General features: G+C 50.1%; 1 protein-coding gene across 2 annotated transcripts in view; it reads left to right on the top strand.

Annotated features, from left to right (window-relative positions):
* GMPPB (GDP-mannose pyrophosphorylase B) overlaps nucleotides 1–12,351 on the top strand; it is a 753,730-nt gene extending 741,379 nt beyond the window's left edge. For both annotated transcript variants that reach the window (XM_069644189.1, XM_069644188.1), the window contains one exon: nucleotides 11,629–12,351. In XM_069644189.1, the coding sequence (XP_069500290.1) occupies nucleotides 11,629–11,760 (132 nt within the window). In that variant the 3' untranslated portion in view covers nucleotides 11,761–12,351. The remainder of the gene's footprint in view (nucleotides 1–11,628) is intronic.
* The last annotated feature ends 320 nt before the right edge of the window (nucleotides 12,352–12,671 follow it).

The raw sequence follows: 12,671 nt of genomic DNA, 5'->3' as shown, positions 1-12,671 counted from the left end.
AGGGAGAAGCCCAGCCTGTGCAGTAGCAGACGGGTATCTTCCAGGTGAGTCAAAACCTGTCCCGCTGACTTCCCCCCGGATCAGCCAGTCATCCGGGGGGAAGTCTGGAGTCCATGAAAAACATGGACTCTGGATCGCCTGAGGTGAGCCGCGACTACCGCCATGAGCTCGGTCAAAACCCTTGGAGCGGAGGTCAACCCAAAGGGCAGCACTTTGAACTGATAGTGCTTGTCCCCAATGAGGAACCACAGGAATGCCCTGTGCTTCTGATGTATGTGCACATGGAAATAGGCATCCTGCAGGTCTATGGACACCAGTCAGTCCTGAAGCTCAAGAGCGTGGAGAATTTCTCTCAAGGTCACCATCCTGAGTTTGTCTTTTCTTAGGAACTTGTTTAGAGCCCTGAGGTCCAGAATGGGATGGAGATCTCCTCCTTTTTTGGTTACCAGGAAATACTGGGAATACCACCCCGACCCTCTTTGATCGGGAGCCACCTCTTCCATGGCACCCTTCGCCAACAGGGCTCTCCCCCTGGAGCTCCTATCCCGGTTGGATCTGTGAAGTTCGGGGTCTGTCCGGAGGCTTTCTTTAAAAGGGCAGACAAACCACCGAATTAACTGCAGGATCCAGGAATCAGAGGTTATCTCCTGCCACTGGGACCAATGCCCTGTCAAATGTCCACCAACCGGTACATTGTGGGAGGGGAAATCAAAGCAGCTTCGAAGGTGCCATTGTCACCGCAGCTGCTGTCTGCTGGCCCTTAGAAGCTCCTCTGCCTCTTCCAGGACGTGAGAAACGCCTCTGCCTGGCTTGCAGGGCCGTGCTTTCTCGCCATAAGGCACATAGCGCCTATAGCCTGTGCCTCTAGAGGCAAAGCTAAAAGCAGGCTTAGCTGGCTGCGCAGCCAGACCCAGCGATTTAGCAGCAATTTTAGACTTTATATTCCTCCAAGGAGTCATCCGCCTTCTGCCCGAAAAGCATCTCCCCTCAAAAGGTATGTCTAGAAGGCAGTTTTGTACATTGGAGAGAATCTGGAAGTTTTCAAATAGGTCTGCCTTCTCATAACTACTGCTGACCCCATGGAGCGGCCAATGCAGTCAGCAATATCCAGGCCTGTTTGCAAGGGCTACTAGGCGGTTTCCATCCCATCCTCCAAATCCGTCCTGTATATGACCTTCCGACACGTATTCTGCTACATGTGCGACAGCCTTCCACAAACCATAGGAGAATTTAACGAAACCGCAAACTACATTTGTGGCCTTGAGAGCCATCCTCCCGGAGGTAAAAACCTTCTTGGACAAAGAGTTTATCCTTTTTCCTTCCCTCTCTGTAGGGAGATTTGATGTGCATGATGCGGGCCTGGAGGATTTAGTGGCGTCTGAACTACAAGCCCTTCCGGGGAAGGGTGTGTTCAGAGGAAGCAAGGGTCCCCTCTTGCCGGCCTGTTCTTCCCTGTAACATTGCTACTCGTGGGGGGCACAAAGTGCATGGGTTTCGCCAAATGGAAGCCAAAGGGTCAGCTATGGCCTGATTGAAGGGCATGTTGTGCTTAATAGCCGGGTCCTCATCCAGTAAATGTGTACGGTCATTCCCTTAACGGGGAATGGTAGATGACTTCAGGCTGAGGGTGTCAACCACTTTCTCTACTAATATCCTAAACTTGACATGAGTGTGAGTGTAGGGTTGTTTTTGTTGCATCTCGAGGTCTGGAGATGTGTCCAACCCACTGGCATCTTTTTTTTTTTTAAACCTTTATTTTTGGTATTTCAGACAAAAAAGTAAAACAAAATCATAACATAAACAAACATGGAAGTAACTTGTGCTTCTTCTTCCCGTCTCCATTTCCCGCTTTCCATCACCTCTCGGTCACACCCTAGCTTGAGTTAATAGCAGTTCTCGGTTATTTGCATTGTTGGTGATGGGGCCTGTGTCTGTAGTCTCCTGTGGGGGTGCTGGAGTTGTATCTCGAGGGGAGTCTCTGTTTTTGGTAGATAGTAAGTAGGCAATGTAATGGCCCCAGATGTCGGGGGGTCTTGCGTGTAGAGGTAGTAGCTTTATGAAGTTTGTTTCAGTGTCTTGACTGTACGTTACGTCTTTCATCCACTGTTGTATGGTCGGGGTGGGACCTTTTCCCCAAGACATTGCGATTCTTCTGCGAGCCAGCAGCAGTAGCAGCCCTCCCAGTTTGCGAGTCACAGGGGGAAAGTGTTTGGTGTATCCCAGTAACGTGATCTTGGGGTCGGGTTCGATAGGTGTGTCCGTTATTGCGGCTGTCTTTTCCAGTACCGATGTCCAAAAAAGTTGTATTGTTGGACAGGCCCATGCGAGGTTTAGGAAGTCAGCCTGTGGTGCATTACAACGGCTGCATTGTGGGGGGGTTGAGGGGTGGTAATGGTGAATTCTGGCGGGAGTGTGATATGTCTGGTGTATGAATTTCAGGTGTATTAGTTTATATCTTGTATTTAGTGATATCTTTTGTGTTTGTGCTAGGACATAGTCCCATTCTTCATCTGGGATTGTGATCCGAAGAGCCCTCTCCCACCTCGCCTTAGGTGCTGTCGGGTTTGGGGCTGTGTCCGTTAGTAGAGATTTGTATAACATCGAGACCAGTTTGCCCTCTCCTTGTGATTGGATGACCCCATAGAGTAACTGCCATGTCTCAGGTTTTCGCGGGAATCCTGGAAGAAGCGTTTGTAGGGCGTCTCTGAGGCGGAAATATAGGAACGTATCTAGTGCGGTGGAGGCTCCGCGGTCTTTGGCTTGTTGGGGGGTAAGGAAGTGCCCCTCGATAAAGAGGTCCTCCATATTTTTAATTTTTAGTTTGTCAACCCAATCCAGATACACTCTCTCGGAGGTTAGTGGGACACCAGGTATGAATTTTACAGGCAGTAAGGGGGAGAACCTGGTCTGTATCTCGTATTTTAGCGCTATTTTTTTCCATATTGCTATGGTGGAGAGAACAGGATTCAGGGTTTGGTGCGGGGTGTGTATCAGGCCTAAGATGGCTGCCCTGAGTAGATTGGGAGATGCTAGGGCTCGCTCCAGGTGGACATGGGGCGGATGAATAGTGTGGCGTACCAATGTCCCAGGAACTGGGCTTGTGCAGCCCAGTAGTATCTTTCTACGTCGGGGAGGGCCATTCCGCCTTTGTTTACTGGTTGGATCAGTGAGTTATAGGCTGTTCTGGCTGGCTTGCCTGCCCAGAGGAGTTCCAGGATCATGCTTCTCAGGTGTTGGAGCTGTTTTTGGGTTACTAAAAGGGGGAGGTTTACAAATAAATACAGGAGTTTGGGGAGTATTACCATTTTTACCAATGATACGCGACCCCACAGGGTAAGTGGAAGTGATTTCCATCTTTCTACTTTCTCTTGTAGTGATTGGATTACCTTCCCATAGTTGTCGTGGAATAGTGTTTGGTGGTCACGGGCTAGTTGGATGCCTAGGTATCGCATGTTGGAATGTTCCCATTTGAACCCATAGTCATCTTGGAATTTTAGGGTCTCCGGAGTGAGTGGGAATATGATGGATTTACTGTGATTGATCTTCAGCCCGGAGAAGTTGCCAAATTTTATTATGTCACGAATTACTGGGTTTAGGTTGGATGTTGGGTCTCGTATGTAAAGGGCGATGTCATCTGCGTATAGGGATATTATTAGTTTATGGGGACCGAAGGACAGGCCTCTTTGTATATGTTTAGCTCGGATGTCTGAGGCGAGGGGTTCCATCCCTAGTGCAAAGAGTAGGGCGGAAAGCGGACACCCTTGCCTTGTTCCTCTCTGGAGATCGATTGCTGCCGATCTGGTTTTTCCTAATATAATGTGGGAACGGGGATGGTCGTACAGTAGGGCTATTAATTGAAGGAATCTCTTGCCGAGGCCCATCCTCTGAAGGATTTCAAAGAGAAAAGGCCATTCAATGGAGTCGAACGTCTTTTCGGCGTCTAATAGGACTGCTACTGCTTGCTGGGAGGAGTCTAGTGCTTCCATGACCCCAAACCTGCGTCTTATACCGAATGTGGTGTTACGGCCAGGTACAAATCCGGCGTGGTCTGCCAGCACCAGCGCGGGCATCAAGGGGATGAGTCTAGTGGCCAGGATCTTGGCTAGTATTTTATTATCTAGGTTGATGAGCGAAATTGGCCTATACGAGCCGCATTCTTCCGGGGGTTTATTGGCTTTGTGTAGCAATATCATATTTGCTTCTCGGAGTGTCGGGGGTAACGAACCGACCTCTAGTGCCTCTCCGTATACCTGCTGTAACAATGGGGCAAGGATGGGTGCAAACTTTTTGTAAAATTCACCTATCAGTCCGTCGGGGCCTGGGGATTTGGTGCCCGGTAGATCTTTGATGGCCTGGTGGATTTCGACTGTCGAGATTGGCGCGTTGAGGGGTTCCCTTAATGTGGCGTCTACCCAGTATAATTCTGTGTCTTCTAGGTAGCGAGACATTGTTTCCTGGGTGGCATGAAATTTGGTGCTATATAGATTTTGGTAAAAAATGCGAAAGGTCTCTGCTATTTCTTTATCGGTGTGTACTAGGTTGCCCTGATGGTTCCGGATCTGTTCGACCTGTGTAGGTTTGCGGTCCGCTGCTATCAGCCTCGCGAGCAGTGCTCCTGGTTTTTGGCCCTCACCATATTGGCGGATACGATGACCATGTGATAGGAATTTCAATTCTCTGTCCGCGGCTGTTCTGAATTTGTCGAGCTCTGTCTTCAGCGATGCCAGTACCTGTGGTCCTGGGGAGATTGATTGTAGTTGTTCTAGTTCTTTTAGACATGTCTCACTTTGTGATAGTTCTCGTTGAATGAGCTTCAGGATGCCTTGCTCTTTGGCTAAGCATACTCCTCTGACGTAGCATTTCAAGGATTCCCACAGGGTCCCGACTGAAGATACTGAGCCCTGGTTGATTTCAAGGAACGTCATGATTTCTGTGCGTAGTTCATCTGCGAATACCTGATCCTGCAGGGACCCTGGTTTGAGCCTCCAGTGTCTCCTCCCTTCTGATGGGTCTGGTGGGGTGTATTCGGCCAAGACCGCTGAGTGGTCCGACATGGATCTAGGCTGTATTTGGCAGTTCGCCCATTGGGCTTGGCTGTGAGCGGACACCAGGATGTAGTCCAGGCGGGAGCTGGTTTGGTGGACCCAAGAGTGAAATGAGTAGTCTCGGGACTCTCCATGTTGGCGTCTCCAGATGTCGACGAGACTAAATGCTTTGCAGATTTCTAGGACCTGGAGAGCGGCTTTGGGGGTGACCATAGTGGTCGGGTGTGATTTGTCCTTTTGTGGGTCGGGGGGGTGTTCAAGTCTCCCGCCCAGATAATTGTTGCAGACCTTCTTTCTTCCAGGTGTGTCAGGACCCAGTCAAAATTATTATGTCCGTCAGTGTTTGGTCCGTAGAAGTTTATGAGAATAACTTCTGTGTTTTCCACGGTTCCGTGGATCAGTAGTGATCTCCCTTCGTCGTCGCTTTTAACTGAGTGCAGTTTGAATTTCAGAGTTTTCTTTATTAGGATTGGCACTCCCCTGGCGTATGTGGAGTATGACGCAAAGTATCTGTGGCAGCCCCAGTCTCTGGCCCATCTGTTCTCTGTTCCCGGGAGGAGGTGGGTTTCTTGGATCAGGGCGATGTCCACTCTGTGTCTCCGGAGGTACTGTGTCATCTTCCTTGTTTTGGTCGGGTTATTGCCCCCTTTAATGTTTCAAGTGGCTAGCTTGAATGTTGTGGATGGTTGAATTTTGAGCAGGTTGTTTTGCCGAATGGCGGACTGTCTTGTCGTGCGGTTCGCTGGTTACGCTGTTTATGGGCACTTGTATTTTTGGATGAAGGCTGGCTTTAGTGTTTCCGCTGGGTGTCGCCAGGTGGCGGTGGGTGGAGTGTGGACATCTTGCAAGCACGCTTCTGTAACATAAAACTGTTTCCCTCCCAAACATGGGCAACCCCCAACTTGCCCATTGACTCTTCGCTCCCTGAAATCCCCAACATAACTTCACAGTGCTTGGGGCGCTAGGGAACTTCCAAGGTCCAGCACACCTTTAGCTTAACTGTGGATTTCGGGGATCGGGGGGGGGGGGTGTCAGATTAAGTGGCGCCGAGCAGCTTGTGATAAGGCTGTAATGGGGGTCATTGTGGGTCCCCGTTTATTCGGTCTCTCCTTTGTGGCCGTGGGTTGTTGCTGTTTTGGTGGCATCATATCCTATCGAGAAATAGATTTGCCTCCTCGGGAGTGTTGAAGAATTGTGACTTGCCATTGTGTTGGATTCGCAGTTTGGCAGGGTAGAGCATGGAATACATTCGTTTGTTGTCCTGAAGCCGGCGCTTCACACCGGTGAAAGTTCTGCGCAGCGCTTGGACAGATGGGGAGAAGTTGGGGAAGAATTGGATTTTGTCCCCGTCGTATTGTAGGTTTCCTTTCTCCCTTGCAAGGCAGAGGATTGTATCTCGATCTTGGTAATTCAGTAGTTTCGCTATGATCGGGCGGGAGGGCGCCCCAGGGATAGGTCGGCTAGTAGGTACCCTGTGAGCTCGTTCCACCACGAATAGGTTGGAAAGTGCGGGGCCTCCGAATAATTCTTTGCACAGGTTTTCAACGAAGACCTCCATTTTTCCCGTGTTTTGCTGCTCTCTCACTCCAAGAATCCTAATGTTGTTGCGGTGTGATCTTCCTTCGAGGTCTTCGTTTTTGGCCATGACCGCTTTCATCTGTGCTTCTAGTGTTGTTACCTTGGTGGCTATGGAGGATGTGTTGTCCTCCATGTCGGAGATACGTTGTTCAGCGGAGTCGAGCCTGTCTCCATGTTTATCTAGCCGGTGTTGTAGTTGATCAACCTTGGTGGACAGGGAGTCGAGTTTGCTGTCTATGCTACCGATCCCCGCCTTTAATTCGAGGAGGATTTCTTTAATGTCTGTACTGTGAGCAGGTTCGGCGTCTCGGGGTACAGTTTCTTCGGGGTGCTCATGTCACTCGCTTGTTTTGGGGGTCTTAACTATGGCACCTGCTTCGAATGTCAACTTCCGTTGGGCTTTGTCCGTTTTTCCCATCGTGAAGGCTGTGTGTCAAAAATTATCAGGGATGCCTTCGCTCTTGCTGTTTTCTCGTGGGGGGTGTTTGGTAGTCTTTTGTAGCGGGTTTTTTGTTCCCGCGGTTTGCCCGGGTGTTATATCAGATGTGGGTGCCTCCTGTGGCCTCTTGTAACGCTCACCTGATTCTCGCAGAGGCGCCGGTCTTGACTGGGCGACTACCGTATCTTCAAAGGTGATGTGTAGCACCCGGTTGGCTCTTTGGGCTGGACCTCTGTGCACTGTATGCCTGACGTGTAGAGTAAGATGTCTTAGGTAAGTGAATGCCGAGCTCTCCATCTGCCTCGGGGCAGGGTGCTGTAACCAGTTTCTTCACTGGATAGGTAGCGCAGGCCTCTTGACTTCAGAGGACTGCTGTCCGTCGTTTACTGCACGAACGGTAAGTTTCGAGTCATTCAAATGTCTTTAAAGTCTTTAGTAATGATGTCTTTTGTTTTGCAGGGTTCCGGCGATGGCGGATGACGGGCTGAAGTGAGTTGAAGATGGAGCCCGTGTGATGAATAGAAGCGCCTGGAAGCACGTAAGTAAGCGCTTGTTGCCTGCTTCACTATGCGCTCTAACTGTCTTTTTATTTTGCAGGTACGAGTTCGGAGCGGCTGCAGGGTGCCGGAATACCCACTGGATTAGATGTGGAAAGGAGTAATGGCACGTGAGTATTAAAGTTCCCCAATGTCTTTAAACGCACCTTGCTTTGTCTTTCAGATGCGGGATGCAGCGCCGAAGGCCTCCGGAGCGTGCGAAGAGTTGGTAAACGTTTGTCTTTCAGATGCCGGAATGCAGTGTGAAGACCTCCGGAGCGCACGAAGAGTAGGTAAGCCTTTGCCTTTCAGATGCCGGAATGCTAACCTGTTCTTTCTTGTCTTTATAGGTGTTGCTGAAGACTGGATTCAGGATGGTAAGCCTTTGCCTTTCAGATGCCGGAATGCTAACCTGTTCTTTCTTGTCTTTATAGGTGTTGCTGAAGACTGGATTCAGGATGGTAAGCCTTTTTCCTTAGGCCCAGGACCGGATGCAGAAGACACGATGAGCGTTCTGCTGCAGAGGTTGCAGAATAACGCAAAGCAAGATTCATCCACCGGGTGTGGTTTAAATAGCCTCCTGTAGTGCTTAGGTGTCTCCTTCCACAGCCACGCCTAAGTAAGAAAAGAGTTCCTGGTAAGAAAAGAGTTCCTGCCTTCCAGAAGAGTTCCAGTGTTCTGAATCTAGGGAATGGCTCCAGCCCCACCCAACAGGAAAAGTAGTTCCAAACAGAAGAGGATCAGAGGCTCAACTGGCAGGCAAGTAAGCAGCATGGTCTGCTGAAGGTAAGTCCACCCAAGCATTATGAGCCCGGCGCTTCCAGCGCTGGGACTGGGCATATTTATGAGCCTGGTGCCACTGGCGCCAGGACTGGGTCCAAAAGGTCCCAATTGGGACTGGTTGGCACTCGGAACCTGGGTTATGGATCTGCTTCCAAGGGAGTTGGGAAAACCCTGACCTTTTGGAAGCAGAGATCATGACACCTCTATGCTTCGGCCGGCTCGCTTTGTTTCTTAGGTATTGCGAGGTCGAGGGGGGGGGCCCGCTCCCGCCCCGTATATCGTCCGGGGTGTTGTGTGCCTCGCGAGTTGCCCGGGGTTGTGAGGTTGCCGGATTTCGGGCTTATTTAGGCACGAGGGGGGGTTCCGCCGTTCGAGTTGGGGTTGTCCTGAGCTCTGGGTAGTCTTCAGGGCCTGCTTTCCCCCCCGGTTCGGCGTGTGCCAAGTGGCACGGGGACTTGCGGAGTGATAGTGTGGGCGTTAGGCTTTTTTCCATGCACCCCCCCCGGCCTGCGGAGTTACTGCGAGTGCCCCTTCGCTTTAGTGGTCCCCTGGTACGATCCTCTCACCTCTGGGGGGCTGGATGGCCCCCAGACTTGCTGGACTCCAGAAAGGGCGGGCTGCTTCCCGGGAGCCCCGGCCTGCACTGTTAGTGTTGCCGCTGGCGGTTGGGCCCGTGGGTTGGCTGGAGCTCGCCAGCTCCGATTCCTAGGAGCGATCCACGCGAGCCGTTGCTCCGTGGCTCTCAGGGGCAGTCGCGTGTCTCGGATCTTCTCTCGCAGACCCGTTTCCCCGTAGTGGGAGGTCATGGCCCGATCGCCCGCGGCGCTGTGCCTTGGATGCCGTCATGTGCTATGGGCCGGGGCCCCCCTCTGCTCCGAGTCCGCGCCCGGCAGGCTGTGGCGGGTGGTATTTCTCGTTGATGGGGGGGGTGTTCCGTCGCTGGAGGGGGTTTGATGGCCCCCGGATCTGCTGATATTTCCAGGATTAATGGGTGTGCTGTCGGAGCTCACACCAGTGCGGCCATCTTGGTCGCGCTCTAGCGCCCTCTATAACCCACTGGCATCTTGAAGGTCCTGAGCAAGTGCCATCAAATTGTCTCGGTCCTCGAAAAAGTCGACACCGCCTGACCCCACGAAGATGGGGTCGACCTCTTCGCACTCCTGGGCCTGATCAACGCCAAAAATTGACCGCATTGAGTCGAAAAATCCTGTCTGCGATAGTGCTTGAAAGGCCCTGACGCCGCTTGCCGAGAGCTTTTCCTTCAGCTCCGTAGCTCTGGATGCCGAGACAGATGGCGTAGTTACTTGCAGTGGAGCCCTAAAGGCCGATGGATTGGGTAACAGCGCTGATGGTTACAACGGGTGATGGGCACCATGGGAGAGGTTTCTAGAGGGCGATTTTTGCTTCTCTTGTGGCATGGAGCTCAAAAGATTGGTCAGCGCCGAAGGCATCGACTTCCTGGCAAGCAAGAGGTCGGGGGTACCGAGCGTCGCTTTTGCTGCCGAGGCCTGCTGGTCGAGGGTGGGAGCCGTGCCGACAGCCGCCTGTTGCCGAAACATTTCAAGCATTTCTTTTTAAACAAATCCCACTCTTTGCGAGTGGTCTGTCCCTTAGAAGGCTTACCTCACTCCGAGGAAGAATCTGATTCCCGTACCATGGTGGTGATGCTTCTTTTTCCGTGAGGAAGAGGATGACGAATGGCTTCTGGAGTCGGACTCTTTTTCGTTTTCTTGCGGTGCCAGCCCTCGTCGTGACGAGTGGGCTCCTCAGCATCAGACGAATGGCCAAGAGACAGCGCCGGAAACTTTGGCGACGGTCAGCTCAGAGCCATCTTACTGGCTCTGTCTCGCAGGGACTTAGGTTGCATCTTGGCACACGATGCGCAGGCCTCTGTGTCGTGAGTGGAACCCAAACACCATAAACAGACGTTGTGTGGGTCCGTCACCGCCATTTTGGCCTCGCAATCAGAGCACTGCTTGAAACCCAAGATCCGATGCGAAGACATATCAAGGTGAATAAAATAAATGTAGTAAAAATGGTGAGTGAAACTAGAGTAGGTTCCTGATGCAGCGTGCGAGCGTGCAGAAAAAAGTAAGTGAGGCATGGGGCATAGTGATGTGGTATATGTATGGCACCTGCCGTCACTTCCCGAGCCGATGATCGACCACCACGCAAGATGGATCAACGGCCAAGTTGAGGTCCTCTATGCCCCCTGTTGAGAAAGTTTCTGAGCAGCAGAGCAAGACAATGGATATCTATCAAGATGAGGAATCTGCGGGAGAAAAGCAATCCATTGAAAGCAGGGTTCTCTGTGTTTACCGAGTGTCCTAGATCGTTCTTGGTGCAGACCCACCTAGTCCAATGTCATTCCTTCATAAGCCTGCCCTCTCTCCCCGAAAACTAGTTAAATAGTCCCTCAATTGCCAGTAGGATGGGGAGGATCTGGGGGAAGGAGCATGAAAGGTGTGGAACAGGCTGTGGGTCATGTGCAAATGTCCTGTTCTAAATTCTTAAAGGGGAAGTGCCCCATGGCTTGCTATGGCTCTGATACTGCCTCCACTCAGAACTCTCATAAGTATGAAGGAAAGGGGACATTGAAGTAGGAGTACATAAGTCACTATGGTGAGTAATTTTTCCTTAATGTGTAATCTCATGGAATAAAAGTATATGCATAACCAAAATGTGGCTAACAATGGGAGACATCTGCTACTGAGAACGAAGAAAACCCAAACCGTTGATTCTATGGACTGTAAGCCACTCATGAGGTCGCCAATTGCTGTTTAGGTCCGTCATCTCAATGTGCATATCAGTCTGATTCTGAGAAGAGGACTAGCTAGCCCAACGTGAAATGGCAGGCAACACACCTCTTGACAAGAGAATCAGCCACAAGCCCAAATGCCTTCCTCAGACTTTAGCTAGCAAATTGTGCACCTTTCAACAAAATAACCTTGATAATCCAATAGCTAGATTGTAACTGTGATTTTCAATTAAATCATGCATGATTGGTATTTGCACTTCCCTATAACATACTATTGAGGCTACCAAATTGATGCAGATATTTAGAGGAGTGTTACATAGCATAATTTCAGTAACCCATATATGTTTATGTATAAAGATGATGCTATAAAATGTTTTGAATGCACATCCATGGCTCGTGTTTTATATAATACTCCTCTGATTGAATACGACCTGACCATGCAATTCAATGTCCCAAGAAAGTGATTGTCTGTTTATTTCTCTTATCCAGGTGAGGATGGAAAATGTGACTGTTTTGGGAGAGGATGTTATTGTGAACGATGAGTTGTATCTCAACGGTGCAAATGTATTGCCACACAAGTCCATCGCAGAGTCTGTGCCAGAGCCACGCATTATCATGTAAAGAAGATTTATGGAATTGGATTAGATGAGAGGTGGTGGATGGGAAGGGCGAGTGGCCTTGGAGGCACAGAAGAACTAATCCAGTCTCCTGCAGTTACATTAGAAGGGGGAACAGCTTTATTGGATTTGTTGATGGGTGGTTACAGTTGAAATTGCCTGTTCTGTGGCTGCAAAACAGGAGGGAAATTCTGTCAATGGATCACTGTCAACTCGCCATGTTTGATGATTCAGTTTGCTTTACCTCACTATGTGCCTAAGTTACCTAATTGATGAGTAAAACGAATGGGCAGAAACTAATCATGTGCATTCACCGGAATGGCAGGTGTCAAGAAGAAGATTGGTTTTGTACTGCAGCTGCACCTCATCCTTGGAAATGCTGCAGCAACCCGTCCACTTTTCTGAAGGTGACTTGTTTGGTGTATTCAATACTGGAGAAGGTTATTTTCAGTCAGTTTGCCACTGACCTCTGTGTCAGGACCCCACCTACCTTTGTTTACCGAGGACTAACAGTTGAGCAGTCTTCTGAGACGTTATGAAATATCTCAACATGAATTGGTGATCACGGACTATTAATACACAGGCATTGCTTTTACCTTATTGTGCATCTGCTATTGATGAGTCATTGTTCTGTTTATTATTATTCTTTTTAAAGTCCGGTTGATGTGACAGAAGGTCCTGGGACTATCCCAATGACAGCTGTCCCAGGTACGAAAATGTAAGAACATTGTCAATAACGGTTAGCACCTGGGCCGAGTACCACCTAATCAAAGTGCGCATGATGTGTGCTGTTTTCACTGACCTAAGCGCCAAGCTGCTGTCTAGCCTTGCCCCCCCACCCACCGTTAGTGCCTGTGAACAACATACACAGTGCTTACTCAAAATTAATGATAAATTAAACGTCCCTGAATCCGA

Source organism: Ambystoma mexicanum, chromosome 2p, assembly GCF_040938575.1.
Source record: "Ambystoma mexicanum isolate Mex_15411 chromosome 2p, UKY_AmexF1_1, whole genome shotgun sequence".
Classification (NCBI taxonomy): Eukaryota; Metazoa; Chordata; class Amphibia; order Caudata; family Ambystomatidae; genus Ambystoma; species Ambystoma mexicanum.
The sequence above is the reverse complement of the archived record's forward strand: the minus strand, read 5'-3'. Positions and strand labels throughout refer to the sequence as shown.